The 17,568-nt window shown below is 46.0% G+C and overlaps 1 protein-coding gene across 1 annotated transcript in view; it reads left to right on the plus strand.

The window, feature by feature from the left end:
* thbs2a (thrombospondin 2a) overlaps positions 1 to 17,568 on the plus strand; it is a 67,763-nt gene that overhangs the window by 42,436 nt on the left and 7,759 nt on the right. The window contains exons 10-19 of the mRNA XM_068045464.1: positions 198 to 371; positions 711 to 838; positions 940 to 1,092; positions 3,318 to 3,536; positions 8,329 to 8,436; positions 8,551 to 8,710; positions 10,513 to 10,631; positions 12,049 to 12,283; positions 13,116 to 13,343; positions 14,360 to 14,631. Of these exons, the coding sequence (XP_067901565.1) occupies positions 198 to 371; positions 711 to 838; positions 940 to 1,092; positions 3,318 to 3,536; positions 8,329 to 8,436; positions 8,551 to 8,710; positions 10,513 to 10,631; positions 12,049 to 12,283; positions 13,116 to 13,343; positions 14,360 to 14,631 (1,796 nt within the window). The remainder of the gene's footprint in view (positions 1 to 197; positions 372 to 710; positions 839 to 939; positions 1,093 to 3,317; positions 3,537 to 8,328; positions 8,437 to 8,550; positions 8,711 to 10,512; positions 10,632 to 12,048; positions 12,284 to 13,115; positions 13,344 to 14,359; positions 14,632 to 17,568) is intronic.

Genomic DNA, 17,568 nt, shown 5'->3' on the forward strand with positions numbered 1-17,568 from the left:
GATTCCCTTTACCAACTTGGCTCCCGATGAGCTCTTGAAAAATTATTGCTTGCCAGCTTTCTTGGCCTGTCCCGCCCCCAGCGTGCTTCCTGCCCCTGTGCACCCATCTACTGGGCCTTGATTCATAACACTTCATGAGCCCCTTCCCCTGTGCCTTTCAAATATGCTGGCTGACTGACTGTCTTGTTTCTTTACAGTTGACGGTAACTGGAGCCCTTGGTCCCCGTGGTCAATCTGCACGGCCACTTGTGGGGGAGGCCTGCACGAACGCAAACGGAACTGCAACAACCCAGTGCCCAAGTACGGAGGGAAGAAATGCCTGGGGGATGCCAAGGACAGTAAAATATGTAACAAAGATCTCTGTCCGATAGGTAGGTGGAAGCACATAAGGTATAACTGTTTTTTGTAAGGGGTAAGGCCTTTTTTTTAGTCTGGGTTAACAATATTTTATGAAAGGCATTCATTGCCCATCTCCTCATTGCCCTCTTTGATTCATTTACTAGGTACTTCCAAGGTTAGTAAAGAGTCAATCAGACTGGCATGGGACTGGAGTCACATATAGGCCAGATTTCTCTCCCTAAACAATATTAGTAATTAGTTTTCATGACAATCCGACAAGGTTCAGTCAGATTCTTGTGACAATATATTTCCCTAATATTGGTATTGATTACCGTGTTGTTATTAGAGCATCTTCCTTTGTCAATTGGCAGATGGGTGCCTATCCAATCCGTGCTTTGCTGGAGTGGAGTGCAGCAGTTCTCCAGATGGCTCATGGGATTGCGGCCCATGTCCTTCTGGTTACCGGGGCAATGGCACATTCTGCGAGGACATCAATGAGGTACGAGGACATCAAGGAGGAAGTAGCCCCAGAGGTTGGATTCTAAACATTGTGGCCAAAGATCCCTTGTCGACCTATTTATTTTGCTTCTTTGTTGCTAGTGTGAAGAAGTCTCTGATGTCTGCTACCAAGTGAATGGAGTTCAGAGGTGTGTGAACACTGAGCCTGGCTTTCACTGTTTGCCCTGCCCACCACGCTACAGAGGGAACCAACCCTTTGGTCTTGGAATTGAAGCAGCCAAGACGGACAAGCAAGTAAGGAACATGTAAAATGAGACCGTTAAGGATGAAAATAACCTTAATTTTGCTGTCGCGTAGATTAATATGGCCTAGAAATTAGGTCATTTTCCAGGCTCTAAGTGGACTACTAAATCCCCAAAATGGAGGTCAACGCATGCACATTTCCACCGGATGTGTGTCTCCCATCATATTGGGCAAGGACAAATAAGCTGTCCAATCAATGGGGCTAATGCCTGTTTGAGGCCTCCTCTCCCAGATTGGTTTGCCCTGAGCTATACCCACTGCGGCACCCCCGAGTGCCTGAGTTTCTGGGCCTATGTTTCTAGCATCATTAAGCAGTGCTCTGTGTACTAAAAGATGGGGAGCTCAGGCGGTTGAGTGCCAGATCAAATGGTTTTGGGTTTGAAACCCAAGTCTGGATTTACCAAGCCATCCATCCTGAGTTGGATAACGTTAGTAATAACGTCTTAAACTGTTCGAAGTACAAATAAGTTTGGGGCCTCAGCGATGGTTATGTCACTAGTACAATATCAGCACTGGAAAAAGAAACCCTTTCTCAAGGTGTCAGCCTTGCTCAGTGGTTGCAATCCCAATCTAAAGACTTGAGGACACAATCCAGGCTGACACTTCTGTACAGTAGTTGAGTAGTACTGTACTATCAGAGGGGCTGTCTTTCAGATGAGACATTAAAATTGAAGCCCCTTCTGTCCTCTCAGGTGAACTTAAAAGATCCTGCAGCATTATTTGGAAGAAGAGCAGGGGAGTTCTCGCCAGTGACCTGGCCCAATATTTATCCCTCAACCAACATCACTAAAACAGATTATCTAGTTGTTATCTCTTTGCTGTTTCTGGAATCTTGCTGTGCACAAAGTGGCTCCTGCATTACAATAGTGACTACACTTCGAAAGTACTTCATTGGGATGTCCTGAGGTGATGAAAGGCGCTATATAAATGCAAGTTCTTTCTGTCTTTACTCTAAATAGGTATTTCATGCCTAATGGAAACTAATATCTGCAGGTAATGTTTCTCTCTCTCTTTCTCTCTCTCCTTCTCGGTATATAGGTAGTGGGTCAGGGTGGGGGATAGGGGAAGGGTAGAGGTTTGCTACCACTCCCTGTGGAACCAGACCCCAGCAGGAATCGGCACCTTCAGGAGACAAAATAAGGGAGGGAAGATTGCAAGATAAAAGTATGGAGGCTGTGCAGTTTTAGTTATCAATGTGTAAGGAAGTGAAGTATTTGCAAAGAGATATTTCACTGCCTGTTACTCTGTTTAGCTCTTAAATGTGTGTTTGATGTTTTCTAGTATTCTGTCACTCAGGCTATTTTCAATGAGAATGGAAAAGTGTTGGGGTTGGGGGGGGGTGGGGGTTCAAATGGGTGAAAGATCAATTCAGCGTTGATGTCAAGAGGATCCTCTTCAAGCTAAGAGTGGCCAACATTTGGGCTGGGTCTTTGGTTAGTGCAGTGGAAGCAAGACTTTTCGATCCATTTACAATCCAGTGGATGATATGAGGGATAAGATGGGGTGGTGAATGTAAGTTGTTTTCTCCCTGATAGATGCATGAGTTAAGATGGACAGCCCCCCCGCCCACCAACCCCGTATTTAGGTTGTGACTTTGTTACCTCCAGAATCGACTATTCTAATACACTACTGACTGGCCTTCCAGCTACCACCACCCAACCCCACCCCCCCCCCCAACCTTAAACCTGAGCTCATCCAAAACTCTAGTGCCCGTATCCTAACTCAAACCAAATCCCAGTCACCTATCACCCCTGTGCTCACTGCCCTATATTGGCTCCCAGTATGGCAAAGCTATAATTTTAAAATTCTCATCCTTGTGTTTAATACCCTCCATGGCCTCGCCCCTCCCTATCTCTGTAACCTCCACCAACCCTACCATTCTGTGAGATATCTGCACTCATCTGGTTCCGGCCGCTTGAGCATCCCCGATTTTAATCGTTTCACCATTAGCAGCCATGCCTTCAGCTGCCTAGGCCCCAAGCTCTGGAATTCCCTCCCTAAGCATCTCTGCCTTTCTACCTCTCTCACTCTCCTCCTTTAAGATGCTCCTTAAATCCAACTCTTCGAGTAAACTTTTGATCACTTGTCCTGATATCATCTTATGTGGTTCAGTATCAATTTTCACCTGATATCGCTCTTTTGAAGTGTCTTAGGATTTTAAAGGCCCCATGCAAGTTGTTGTTCTTATCGTGACCCTGCGCTGTTTGATCCCACAGGTGTGCGAGCCACATAATCCATGTAAAGATGGGTCACACAACTGCCACAAGTATGCCAGGTGTATCTACCTGGGACTCTTCAGTGACCCCATATACAAGTGCGAATGTCGGATAGGATACGCCGGAGACGGCATCGTTTGTGGAGAGGATTCTGACCTGGACGGCTGGCCCAATGAACAGCTGACCTGCACGGCTAATGCCACTTACCACTGTAAGAAGGTAAGGAAAAGGAACATCAGTAACCCAGGGCATTCGAAATATAAAATGACATCAGTAAATATGTAGAATAGGGCTGTCAATGGTAAACGAATTTCAATATAAATAAGTGTGAGGTGGTGCATTTTGGTTGGAGGAATAAGGAAACTACCTACTCCGTGGATAATAAGAGTCTAAGTGGAATAGAGGAGCAAAAGGATCTAGGGATACAGATCATTAAAAGTAGTGATGCAGGCTCGAAAGGTCATAAAAATGCAAACAACGCTCTGGAGTTCATTTCTAGAGGGATAGGGCTATATAGAACTTCGGTCTGACCACACTTGGAATACTGTACACAGTTCTGGTCTCCATATTGCAAAAAAGGATATAGAGGCACTGGAGAAAATGCAAAAAAGATTTACAAGGGTGATGATACCAGAACTGAGAGGTTATAACTATCAGGAAAAAGTGAACAGGCTGGGACTTCTTTCTCTGGAAAACAGAAAACTGAGGGGTGACCTCATAGAGGTCTTTAAATTATGAAATGGTTTGATAAGGTAGATGTAGAGATGTTTCCACTTGTGAGGGAGACCAAAACTAGAGGCCATAAGATTGTCACTAATAAATCCTATAGGAAGTTCAGGGGGAACTTCTAGATCCAGAGAGTGGTGAGAATATGGAACTTCACAGAATCACAGAATTGTTACACTGCAGAAGGAAGCTATCCAGCCCATCGTGTCTGCACTGAAAGAGCAACTCCCTCAGTTCCATTCCCCTGCCTTCTCCCCGTAACTCTGCACGTTCTTCCTTTTCATATAACTGTCTAATTCCCTTTTGAATGCTTCAATTGAACCTGCCTCCACCACGTTCTCAGCTACAAGAAGAAGCAGTTGAGGTGAACCGCATAGATGCATTTAAGGGGAAGCTAGAGAAGTACGTGATGGAGAAAAGAATAGCAGGATAAACTGATGGGGTTAGATGAAGAGGGGTGGGAGGAGGCTCGTGTGGATCATAAACACCGGCGTGGATCAGTTGGGCAAATTGGCCTCCACCTGTGCTATAAAATTTTGATGGTCCGTCAAAATGGCAGACAATGAAATTACACATGAGTGCATTCGGTGCGTGAATATTCAAACATCCTAATTCCAAGGCCAGCACTGGGGAGCTTCACGCATTCCACAATCAGTATCAAACGTGCTGTGTATTTTGGAATTATATCCACAGATTAAGCTTGGGGTAAACCATTAACTACGCCCCAACATGCCAATGAGCATTCTACACTGAGGCATGTGCACACGCACAGCACGTGACCCTGACCCAACTAAACACAGTGAAATCCTAAAGAAGATCATTAATTAAAAAAAATGTTCAACTGATTTGTTTCTAGAGGGAAAAAAATCACTCAAAGCTTGAAAAATAGGAGTCCATAACCCTTTTGTTATCTTTGGGCTCTAAATATGTTCCTAATTTGAATGGAAAGTTTTGACCTCAGTCACATCGCTGGAGAATCTCACAGTCGGCTTACAATTCTTCCTCCAGGCAGTAATCTTATACCCTGCAGTTACATCAGAATAAGCAACACTATGCACAAGCAGGATGTAAAAAAATATTCCCACTTGTTTTTGTCACCTGTTAATGATCATGCCTCTCTCTCCATTTCTCACCCGCTCTCTTACTTTCTCCCTCTATCTCTTTTCCTCTCTTTCTTTATCTCCTGCTCTCTATCTCTCACCTGCTATCTCCCTCACTCTCTTCTCTCACTCTCACTCTATCTCTCTTTGTTTCTATATCTCACCCTCCTTCCCTCTCTTTCACTATTATCGGGTCCCGCCGAGGTTGGGAACGGAAGCTGATGGGGCCCGAAAATTACCCTTGCTGGCGTGCCAGTTTCCCGACCAGGCATCAGCCATTTTGGGGGAGGCTGTTTCAGGGTCCGACAAGGCTTATTAAGAGCCTTGTTAACGGTAGGTAAAGGAGGCTGTCTGGGATTTTCCAGTCGATCTCCAGTTTCCTGACGTGATGGGAAAGCAGTTCAACTGCCTGGAGGGGGCACCTAGTGGCAGGCCAGGGTGCTAGCACTCCAGGCAGGCTTAAAAGCCCTACCTGCCTACCGTGGGTGTGGGTGCAGCTAAAGGCTGCTCTGTAGAGGGATTTCCCCCATGGTGGTGGCCTGGCTGCTTTTTCTATTTTTAAATTTTTTTTTAATGTTGCTGAGAGGACACCTACATCTTGAAGCACCCTCTCAGTTACTTACCCTCTACTGCAGCTTGCTCTGCCTCTCAAGCTGGAAAGCCTCTGATGGGCCCTCCAGCTTTGAGTGCCCGCTGCTTCCCTTAATTTAACAGGAAACCTGTCTCCATGCCATTTAAGGAGATAACCTGGTCAAGATCCCAATAAGTGTCTGTTTCCCCCGGGGGTGGGTTTAGGTCCTGGTAACAGTCCCAGCTGCTGTTTCCCACCCCCAAAATGAAAATTCATCCCTATAACTCTGTCTCTTCCGCTCCAACTCTCACTTTCTGTATTTCTCTATCTCTTGCTCTACCTTACTCTTGCACTCTCTATCTCTCTATATATCTCACTGACTTTCACTCATCTCGCTTGCTCTCTCTCTCTCAAGCTTTGAATTTATTCAAGCATGTTTCTCTCCCCTATTCAATGCCAGCGATGTAGCTGGTCTGATTAGTAAGTTTGCAGACGACACAAAGGTTGGTGGAGTTGCGGACAGTGATGAGGATTGTCAGAGGATACAGCAGGATATAGATCGGTTGGAGACTTGGGCGGAGAAATGGCAGATGGAGTTTAATCCGGACAAATGTGAGGTAATGCATTTTGGAAGGTCTAATGCGGGTGGGAGGTATACAGTAAATGGCAGAACCCTTAGGAGTATTGACAGGCGGAGAGATCTGGGCGTACAGGTCCACAGGTCACTGAAAGTGGCAACGCAGGTGGATAAGGTAGTCAAGAAGGCATACGGCATGCTTGCCTTCATCGGTCGGGGCATAGAGTATAAAAATTGGCAAGTCATGTTGCAGCTGTACAGAACCTTAGTTAGGCCACACTTAGAATATTGCGTGCAATTCTGGTCGCCACACTACCAGAAAGACGTGGAGGCTTTGGAGAGGGTACAGAGGAGGTTTACCACAATGTTGCCTGGTCTGGAGGGCATTAGCTATGAGGGGAGGTTGGAAAAACTCAGATCGTTTTCACTGGAACGACGGAGGTGGAGGGGCGACATGATAGAGGTTTACAAAGTTATGAGCAGCATGGACAGAGTGGATAGTCAGAAGCTTTTTCCCAGGGTGGAAGAGTCAGTTACTAGGGGACATAGGTTTAAGATGCGAGGGGCAAAGTTTAGAGGGGATGTGCGAGGCAAGTTTTTTACACAGAGGGTGGTGAGTGCCTGGAACTTGCTGCCGGGGGAGGTGGTGGAAGCAGATACGATAGCGACATTTAAGAGATATCTTGACAAATATATGAATAGGAGGGGAATAGAGGAATATGGGCCCCGGAAGTGCAGAAGGTGTTAGTTTAGGCAGGCATCAAGATCGGCGCAGGCTTGGAGGGCTGAATGGCCTGTTCCTGTGCTGTACTGTTCTTTATTCTTTGTTCTTTGTTATGCTCTGAATGCTTAATGAATGTACTTATATTCCTCTCTCTATTTTAAGCCACCCACAGTGATCTCTACCCTGCAGTCTTTCAGTGCTAACATTTCGAAAGGAGATTAGAGCAAATGTTTCCAGTTAAACCTCCATCTCCAGCATCCAAGCAATGGACTGACTGGCCTCGTCCAGTGCTAAGTTTCTATTAATTCTGCTGTAAACGTAGCTTATCCTGATAACTCAGTTTAAAAATAAAATCTGGAAATTAAAGCCGGGATCTGTAAAAGTGACCATGAAGCTATTGGGTTGTTATAAACACCCACCTGGTTCACTAATGTCCTTCAGGTAAGGAAGCCTGCTGTCCTTACCCGGTCTGGACCTACCTGTGACTCCAGTCCCACAACAATGTGGTTGACTCTTAACTGCCCTCTGAAGTGGGTGAGCAAGCCACTCAGTTGTATCCAGGGCAGCTAGGGATGTACAATAAATGCCAGTCACATTCCTGACAGTGAATTTTTAAAAAAATGCTTTGTCGATGGCTTTCAGTCGACTGCCTCATGCTAACGGGTTTCATGACAACTGTTACTATGCAGTGTTTAGCTTTGAACTTTGACATACTGGAGCCTGACCAAAGACAGCTGTAGAAGGAAGAGTCAGAAGAAAAGGATTTTGTATTCAGCTAATCTGTAAAAGAAAACAGCTGACATGTTTCATTGATAGATTAACAGAAATAGCTTTGCTATTAGATTGATAGACTGCTACATTTTCACATTTAAGGAAGGGAGGATGGCTATGGAGTGTATCAAAGCTGAGCTCTGGAGGCTGATGGATGGGCAGAGGGCCATGGCTGTGCATTGGGACTTAAGCCCCCTCAAATCCGAACAGCAAGCACTGTAGATAATGGTAGCAATAATCATCTATTAATGTGTCACCAGTGTTGGAAAGCTCCTTGTAGTAAGCCAGACAGATGACGAAAACTGTTACAGTGTAAGGCTCCCAAGGCAGTTGTTTCTCGCTAAGCTTGCCAGAACAGTTTGGGCAAATCAGCAAACAGGCCCGCAGAGCTTCATTCCGTGAACAATTCGAAATGAGGCAATGTTCAGGCTATTTCTCAACTGTGCTGGAAGACAGATCTGGTCTTTCTCACATGCGACTTCTGTCTGTGAAGGTGGCATTTTGTACACTCGCAGTGTCTGTTCTTTTAATTCCGTGAACAGGATAACTGCCCTCACCTGCCCAATTCTGGACAAGAGGACTTTGACAACGACGGAGTGGGCGACGCTTGTGATAAGGATGACGACAATGATGCAAGAAATGACGAGAGGGTGAGTTCCAGAACCTTCCTTTGTTTCCCCCACCCACCAAAAAACATGCCTGCCAACTGGTCTTGAATCCACAGGGATAAGATGGGGACCATCTCTCCATAATTTTTTTTCCAGGACAATTGCCCTCTGCTCTATAACCCACGGCAGTTTGATTATGACAAGGACGATGTGGGTGACCGCTGCGACAACTGTCCATACGACCACAATCCAGCACAGATCGACACGGATGGAGACGGGGAAGGCGATGCCTGCTCGGTTGACATTGATGGTGATGGTGAGTGTGGTGGCGGAGTAACGTGCCAACTGTCTCGGAGCCAAGTCACACCTCGGGTTAGCACGTGTGTGCGGGTTCTAAACACCATAGCAACACTGTGGAGGTGTCACTGGGTAAAGGAGTCAAAACCAATCCAAACAATTGATAGCAGAACTGAGGGGTAATAACTATCAGGAAGGACTGGGCTCTTTGCTCTAGAAAAGGTGAAGCCGAATGGTGACCTGATAAAGGTCTTTAAAATTATGAAAGGAGGTTGATATCATAGATGTAGAGATGAAGTTTCCACTTGTGGGGGAGACCAAAATTAGGGGCCATAAATATAAGATAGTCACTAATAAATCTATTAATGAATTCAGGAGAAACTTCTTTATCCAGAGAGTGGTGAGGATGTGGAATTCGCTACCAGAAGGAGTAGTTGAGGCAAATACCTAGATATATTTCAGGGAAAGCTAGATGAGTGCATGAGGCAAAAATAAAATGAAGGATATGCATATATGGTTAGATGAAGTAGGTGGGAGGAGGCTTGTGTGGAACATAAACACCAGCATAGACCAGTTGGGCCTGTGGAGGTGTCACTGGGTAAAGGAGTCAAAACCACAGTGTTGCTATGGTGTTTAGAACCCGCACACACGTGCCTGTTTCTGTGCTGTAAATTCTATCTAATTCTGTTTAGTGTTCAGCACGTTGAGGGATGGGGAGCAAAATGTGCTCCCATTTGGGACCTGCAGCTGGATTTTCAAAGCAATTTGAGGGTGAGCATGGGCGGGGACACAAGTTGAAAATTGTGTTCCTGGAAAGCGTCCGTGGATCCCGAAACACACTGCAATATTCAGAGAGGGCGGGGGCTGGGGAGCCATGAACCCTCTGGTCTCCAATTAACTGCCTGTTTAACTCCTTGAGGAGCTTGTAAATGGGCTAGGGAGGGCTAGAAAGGAATTTTCAAAGAGGAGAACGGGAGGAGTGAACAGCCTGATGCACGTAAGTGATTAACTTTCAGGAGCAATGCGATTGGACATTGTTTGATGTCAACAATTATTCCAAAAAATTGAAAAAAGTGACTGAAACATAGCGCTTCACCTGTCTTCCTATTCCCCGTTCGGCCTCTTTGTTTGCACCTTAACACAGCTGACCCTCTGATCTGCTGCCTGCAACATTCTGCAAGGCAACGGCGAGCCCTGTCATGGCTGCCATCTGCCTGTCAATGTTACAGTCTGGAGCCTCTTCCCGTCTCCATGTCAATCCAGGCACAGCTGATTGTGCACCACACTCACCCCCCAACCCCCCCGGCCCAATTAGATCATTTACATTGGAAGATAACGTCGCGTCAGCAGATCGGGACCCCGAAGTTATCCGGGAGTCAAGATCCTGACCCCAGAATGAAAATCTAGCCCCTGGTGTCAAGATCTGACACTCTGTGGTCAGAGACAGAACACAAATGAATGCCCCCAGCACCGTACCCCAATAATGTCTTGTATCCCCTACCTCAGTGGAGTACCTCTTCCTTGCCTGTGCTGTTGTCTAATTCTTCACCACATCAAGCGCAATCATTGCTTGGAATGGACCTCCAGGTGGATTAGTGCAAGCATTAACCCTGAAATCCTTTAAGATATATTAGCACAGAGTGAGTGGGTGGGATGATGGGGTCTTACTGAATTGATGTGGCGACATGGGCCTTGACTGTCCTCGCCTTTACCTAATCTGTGACGTAAAGTTATAATAAAATCTGAAGCTGATTTAATCTTTACACTGAGTTGGTGTGTACTGTCATTGTTGTCTTAATAATCTTGTTCCTGCATCAACAGATATCTTGAATGAGAATGACAACTGTCCTTATGTTTACAACACTGACCAGAGAGACACTGATCAAGATGGCGTTGGAGACATGTGTGACAACTGTCCCCTTATGCATAATCCTGACCAGGTAAGAAAGAACAGGTGTTGCTGTACCCTAGAGTGGCCCTAATGTAATGGGCATCAGATAGTGTAATGGGCATCATCAGCGCAATGGGCATTGGACAGTGTAATGGGGATTCAGAGGCTCAGGCTACTACCCTGGGGACATGGGTTCAAATCCCATCACGGCAGCTGTTGGAATTTAAATTCAATGAATTAATAAATTCAATTGAAAAGAATTGAAAGCTAGTCTCAGTAATGGTGCCATGAAACCATCATCAATTGTTGTAAAAACCCGTCTGGTTTACTAATGTCCTTGAGGGAAGGAAATCTGCCATCCTTACCTGGTCTGGCCTGCATGTGACTCTTAACTGCCCTCCAAAATAGCCTAGCAAGCCACTCAGTTGTCAAGGGCAATTAGGGATGGGCAACAGATGCTGGCCTTGTCGGTGACACCCACATCCCATGAAAGGATTTTTTAAAAAGCAGTTGTTCAAGTGAGGACCAATAAACAACAGCACTTCACCCGTTCTAACAGGGTTGAGCCCCAACTCTTGGTTTTGCCCGCTGTTTTCCTCCACAACTCAAAGTGCCACTGAGTTTGGGCATTGCTGTTTGTGGGAGCTTGCTCTGTGAAAATTGGCTGCTGTGTTTCCTACATTAAAACATCGCCGACACTTCAGAAAGCACTTCATTGGCTGTAAAGCGCTTTGGGGTGTACTGAGGTCATGGAAACTGATATATAAATGTAACCCTTTCCTTTACACGTGACTCCAGTCCCCTACTACGTGGTTGACTCTCAATGCCCTCAGGGCAAGCAAAGATGGGCAACAAATACTGGCGTGCCAGGAATGCCCACATCTCAAGAACAAATAAAAATAAATTCCATCTGCTTTTCAGCTAAACCAGCGACCCTCACCAGACAAGCTCCGGTTACTTGTTAGCTGTAGCTCAGCTGAGAGCACTTTAGCCCCTGAATCAGAAAGTCATGGATTTGCAGTCTCACTCCAGAGCTTTGAGCACAAAAATGTAGGCCAACACTCCTGTGCAGATCTGAGGGAGTGCTGCACTGTCAGAGGTGCTGTCTTATTGGATGAATCATTAAACCAAGTTCCTGTCTGCCCTCTCAGGTAGTTGTAAAAAGATCCAATGACCACTATTTTGAAAAAGGGCAGTGGAGTTCTTCCTGGGCAATGCTGATCCCTCCACCAACATTGCTAAAGCAAATTACTTGGTCATTATCATATTGCTGTTTGTGGGAGATTTCTGTGCGCAAATTGGTTGCCATGTTTCCTCATTGCAACAGTTGACAACACTTCAAAAATACTTCATTGATTGTAAAGCGCTTTGGGATTGCCTGAGGTTGTGAAAGATACGATAGAAATGCAGGGCTTTCCTTTTATGTAATAAGGGTTACTCATGTGATGTTCTGTCTTGCCCTGCAGGAAGACTCTGACTCTGACCTGGTGGGTGATCAGTGTGATGACAATCAGGATATTGATGAGGACGGACACCAGAACAACCTGGATAACTGTCCGTACGTCGCCAATTCCAACCAGGCCGATCACGACAAGGACGGTCAAGGAGATGTCTGCGACCCAGATGATGACAATGATGGTATCCCCGATGGGAGGGACAACTGCCGCCTCGTCCCCAACCCTGACCAAATCGATGCTGATGGTAAAAGTTTCTCTTTATTAATCTTCCGGAGGACCCGATAACAGTCTCAGAAATGGTGTCAATAGATGACGATCAGCACGCTGACACTTTGACAGGGGGGTTCCTAGTGCTGGGTGGCCAAAGCAGCTGCCTGTTTCAGGCAATAGGCCATTTTAAATATGCAAATCAGGATTCAACAACAAAGGAAAGTCCTGAAATAGTTTACTGAATGCTCAGTGTCTGGGTTCAGGTATGTAGACTGGTCACGTGAAGAAGGTGTGTTGGAATTGAGTAGAACAATTAAAGATCATAGAATCATACAGCATTGAAGGAGGACATTCGGCCCATTGTGCTTGTGCTGGGTCTTTGAAAGAGCGATCCAATTAGTGCCACCCCTCCCCCCACTGCTCTTTCCCCATAATCCTGCTATATTTTCCACTTCAAGTATTTATCCAATTCCCTTTAGAAAGTTACTATTGAATCTGCTTCCACTGCCTTTTCAGTCCGTGCGTTCCAGATCACAACAACTCACTGTTTAAAAAAAAATTCTCCGTCTCACCTCTGGTATTTTGCCGATTATCTTAAATCTGAGTCCTCTGGCTTCCGATCCTCCTGCCACTGGAAATAGTATCTTCCTATCTACTCTACCAAAACCCCTCATAAGTCTGGATGTTTGTTTTGAATGACTCCATGGGTTATCAGTGCGCAGATAATGTATTCTAATGATATGTCCTACACACATGCTGGATGTTCTTTCCCCTGCGCCATTTTGAAGTCTTTGACCTTTAACTCCTGTTTCTCAGCTGGTTGGACTGGGCTACAGGAATTAACCGCTTTTGAATGCCCCTGACAGGTGATGGCAGAGGAGATGCCTGTAAAGATGACTTTGATAATGACAACGTCCCGGACATTTACGACGTGTGTCCCGAGAACAGCGCCATCAGCCAGACTGACCTGAGGAAATTCCAGATGGTCCACCTGGATCCAAAGGGGACGACGCAGATCGATCCCAACTGGGTAGTGCGTAACCAGGGCAAGGAGCTGCTGCAGACAGCCAACTCTGACCCTGGCCTAGCTGTTGGTAAGCAATAAAAAGGACACAGTGCAGCCTGTCTGAGGTGCATCAGGTGCCTATTCTTTGTGTTAGCCAAGGCCTGAGGCCTAATTGCCGTCTAATTCACTTTGTATGCACCAGTGTGGCTGGGTCAGCACATTGTGGGTGGAAAGTTGTGTAGTATCAGTATGCTAGGGTCAGGGAGGCCTCAGAACTCATACTAATTAATGGTGCTTCTCATGTGCTCCAATTGCTCAGTAACCAATAACAACGGGCACCGAAGGAGAGGCCCAATGTAAATCTTTCTCCTGGGCAGCCTTGACTTTGCCCGATGACCATTCCCTCCACCCCCCACTAGCCTCATGAGCTTCTCTCCTATTGCAGCGAGAGGCTTTAAAAGGTTCTTAATTTCCTGGGCTGGGTTCCATTTCCTGCCCGCTTGCCACAATCCAGCACCCGCCCCTAACCCACCCACCCAACAGTCTTTTCAAACGTGCTACCGGAGGCTCAAATTTCCAGCCACAAAACTTGGCACACGCCCACGTGTCGTGTGCTGTAAACACATCTTAATATTCTAATCAGCCACCCGTGCATTATGGGGTGTGGTTAGCACCACCAGACCAGTCGTCTCACAATACAGCACTACCTGGATTATGTTACTGATCACAGTACATACCTGCTCACTCATTATGGATAAGGCGACAAGGCACTCACCGACAAACCACTGAGTGAAAATCCTGGAACATCAGCCCCCGCTCCCCTGCCCTTCCCCCCACGCTCAACAACTAGCTAACGACACAGTGGGAGCATCTTCAGCGCACACACTGCAGTGGTTCAGGAAGGCGGCCCGCCAACACCTTCTCAAGGGCGGCAAAGGACGAGCAATAAAAAACACTGGCCATGCCAGCTGCGGCCGCATTCCGAGAATTAATAAATAAAATGTCAAGCTTCACCCATTTTGAAATTAATGTAGCGAAATGATCTATTCTGCCTCTTGAGTTGCGATTAACCTGAGGGGAAACATCTCCCTTTATAATCCGCAGGCTTCGATGAGTTCAATGCTATCGACTTCAGCGGCACCTTCTACGTCAACACAGACCGCGATGACGACTATGCCGGGTTTGTCTTCGGCTACCAGTCCAGCAGCAGGTTCTACGTGGTGATGTGGAAGCAGGTCACCCAGACCTACTGGGAGGAGAAGCCCTCCAAAGCCCACGGTTACGCCGGCGTTTCTCTTAAGGTGGTGAACTCCACCACAGGCCGGGGAGAGCAGCTGCGGAATGCACTCTGGCACACTGGGAACACCCCTGGACAGGTAAGAGCCGCCGAGTTACAACGAGCCAACTATGACCTTCAACCTTCTTGTCTGTTCGCTCACCAGCTCTGCATGGGCGGAGGATTATGTTACATAGAATTACATTGAAAGTGCAGCACAGAAACAGGCCATTCGGCCCAACAGGTCCATGCTGGTGTTTATGCTCCACATAAGCCTTCCCCTCACCTTCCTTCATCTAGCCTTATCAATATATCCTTCGATTCCTTTCCTGTAAAGGCATCTATACTATTTTTTTCAACCACTCTCATCTCATTGAGACATACAAGATTCTGAAAGGGCTTGATAGGGTAGAAGCTGAGAGATTGTTCCCACTGGTCAGGGAATCTAGAACACGGGGACACAGTCTCAGGATAAGGGGTCAATTATTTAGGACTGAGATGAGGAGAAATTACTTCATTCAAAGGGTTGTGAATCTTTGGAATTCTCTACCCCAGAGGGTTGTGGATGCTCCATCATTGAATACATTTAAGGCTGGGATAGATGGATTGTTGGTCTCACAGGGAATCAAGGGATATGGAGAGCGGGCAGGAAAGTGGAATTGAAGCCCAAGATCAGCCATGATCGTATTGAATGGCAGAGCAGACTCGATGGGCCGTATGGTCTACTTCTGCTCCTATTTTTTGTGTTGTGTTCACTCCTGTGGTAATGAGTTCCACATTCTCACCACTCTCTGGGCAAAGAGGTTTCTCCTGAATTCCGCATTAGATTTATGATATATTTATGGCCGTTAGTTTTCGATTTCGCCACAACTGAAAACGTCTATGTCCACCCTATTGAACACCTTTACAATTTCAAAGAACTCGATCAGGTCAACCTTCAGTCTTCTCTTTACTGGAGAAAAGAGCCCCAGCCTGTTCAATGGCTATGGCCAAGACTAGGCAATGTGTGAGCAGGTTTTGCTTCATGTGGCTTTTGCCAAACAGTTCTGTCTGTAGATCAAACCCTAAGGTACCTTGAATGGAAACCGGGGTCTGTGTAGGATGTGCAGATGTTGTGAAGCAGATTTGGAAAACCAGGGATTGGAAGCTAGGTCACCGTTCTATAAAGCTCTGGTTAGACCCTGTTTGGAGTACTGCATTCAGTTCAGCAGGGTGCAGTGCAGATTCATAGAATCATAGAATGATTACAGCACAGAAGGAGGCCATTCAGCTGGTCATGAATTTGCTGGCTCTCTGTAAGAGCAATTCAGCAAGTCCCACTCCCTTTCCCCATAGCCCTGCATTATTTTATCTCTTCAAGTTCTTATCCAATCCCCTTTTTAAAGCCACGATTAAATCTGCCTCCAGCACACTCTCAGGCAGTGCATTCTAGATTCTAACTACTCACTGCGTAAAAAGGTTTTTCCTCATGTCGTCTTCGCTTCTTCTGCCATTCACCTTAAATCAGTGTCTTCTGGTTCTCGACCCTTCTTCCAATGGGAGCAGTTTCTCTCTATCTAATCTATCCAGACCCTCATGATTTTGAACACCTCTGTCAAATCTCCTCTCAACCTTCTCTTCTCTAAGGAGAACAGCCCAGCTTCTCCAATCTATCTACGTAACTGAAGTCCCTCATCCCTGGAACCATTCTCATAAATCTTTTCTGAACCCTTTCTCAAGCCTTCAGATCTTTCCCAAAATGTGGTGCTCAGAATTGGACACAGTACTCCAGTTGAGACCGAACCAGTGTTTTGTAAAGGTTCACCATAACCACCTTGCTTTTGTACTCTGTGCCTCTGTTTATAAAGCCCAGGATCCCATATGCCAGTTTCTCAACCTGCCCTGCCACTTTCAATGATTTGTGCACACACTCCCCCCAGAACCCTCTGCTGCAGCACCCCTTTTAGAAATGTATCCTCTAGTTTATGTTGCCTCTCCTCATTCTTCCTACCAAAATGTATCACTTCACACTTCTCTGCATTAAATTTCATCTGCCACGTGTCCGCCCATTCCACCAACCTGTCTGTGCCCTCTTGATGTCTATCACTATCCTCTTCACAGTTCACAATACTTGCAGGTTTTGTGTCATCTGCAGGTTTTGAAATTGTGCCCTGTACAACCAAGTCATGGTCATCAAGCAATGGTCCCAGTACCAACCCCTTGGAGAACTCTTGTTCCAGTCTGAAAAACAGCCATTCATCACTACTCTCTGTTTCCTGTCCCGCAACCAACTTCATATCCATGCAGCCAGCGTTCCTTTTGTTCCATGGGCTTTATCCTTGCTGACAAGCCTGTTATGTGGTACTTTATCAAATGCCTTTTTGAAGTCCATGTACACCACATCAAATGATTACCCTCATCAGCCCTGTCTGTTAGCTCATCAAAAAACTCAATCAAGTTAGTTCTACACACTTGCCTTTAACAAATCTGTGCTGGCTTTCCTTAATTAATCCACAATGATACTGGGACTAAATGGGTTAAATTGTGAAGACAGATTGCATAGACTAGGCTTGTAATCTCTTGAGTATAGAAGATTAAGGGGAGATCTAATTGTGGTTTTAAAGATGATCAAAGAATTTAATAAGGCAGATAGAGAGAAACTATTTCATCTGGTGGGGGGAGTCCAGAACAAGGGAGAATAACCTTAAAATTAGAGCTGGGCCATTCAGGGATGATGTCAGGAAGCACTTCTTCACACAAAAGGTAGTGAAAATCTGGAACTCTCTCCCTCAAAAAAGCTGGTGAGGCTGGGGAGTCAATTGAAAATTTCAAAATTGTGATTGATAGATTTTTGTTAGGTGAGGGTTAGAGAACCAAGACGGGTAAATGGAGTTGAGGAGTACATCAGCAATGATCTCATTGAATGGTGCAACAGGTTCAAGGGGCTGAATCGCCTCCTGCTGTTCCTGTGCAGGCTGGCCTGGTTGTGATTGTTGCTTGAGCAAGGGCTGGAGTCGGGTGAAGGTGCAAGGAAAGAGAAAGCAGCTGGTTTGAGCTA

This window comes from Heterodontus francisci, chromosome 13 (assembly GCF_036365525.1).
Source record: "Heterodontus francisci isolate sHetFra1 chromosome 13, sHetFra1.hap1, whole genome shotgun sequence".
NCBI lineage: Eukaryota > Metazoa > Chordata > Chondrichthyes > Heterodontiformes > Heterodontidae > Heterodontus > Heterodontus francisci.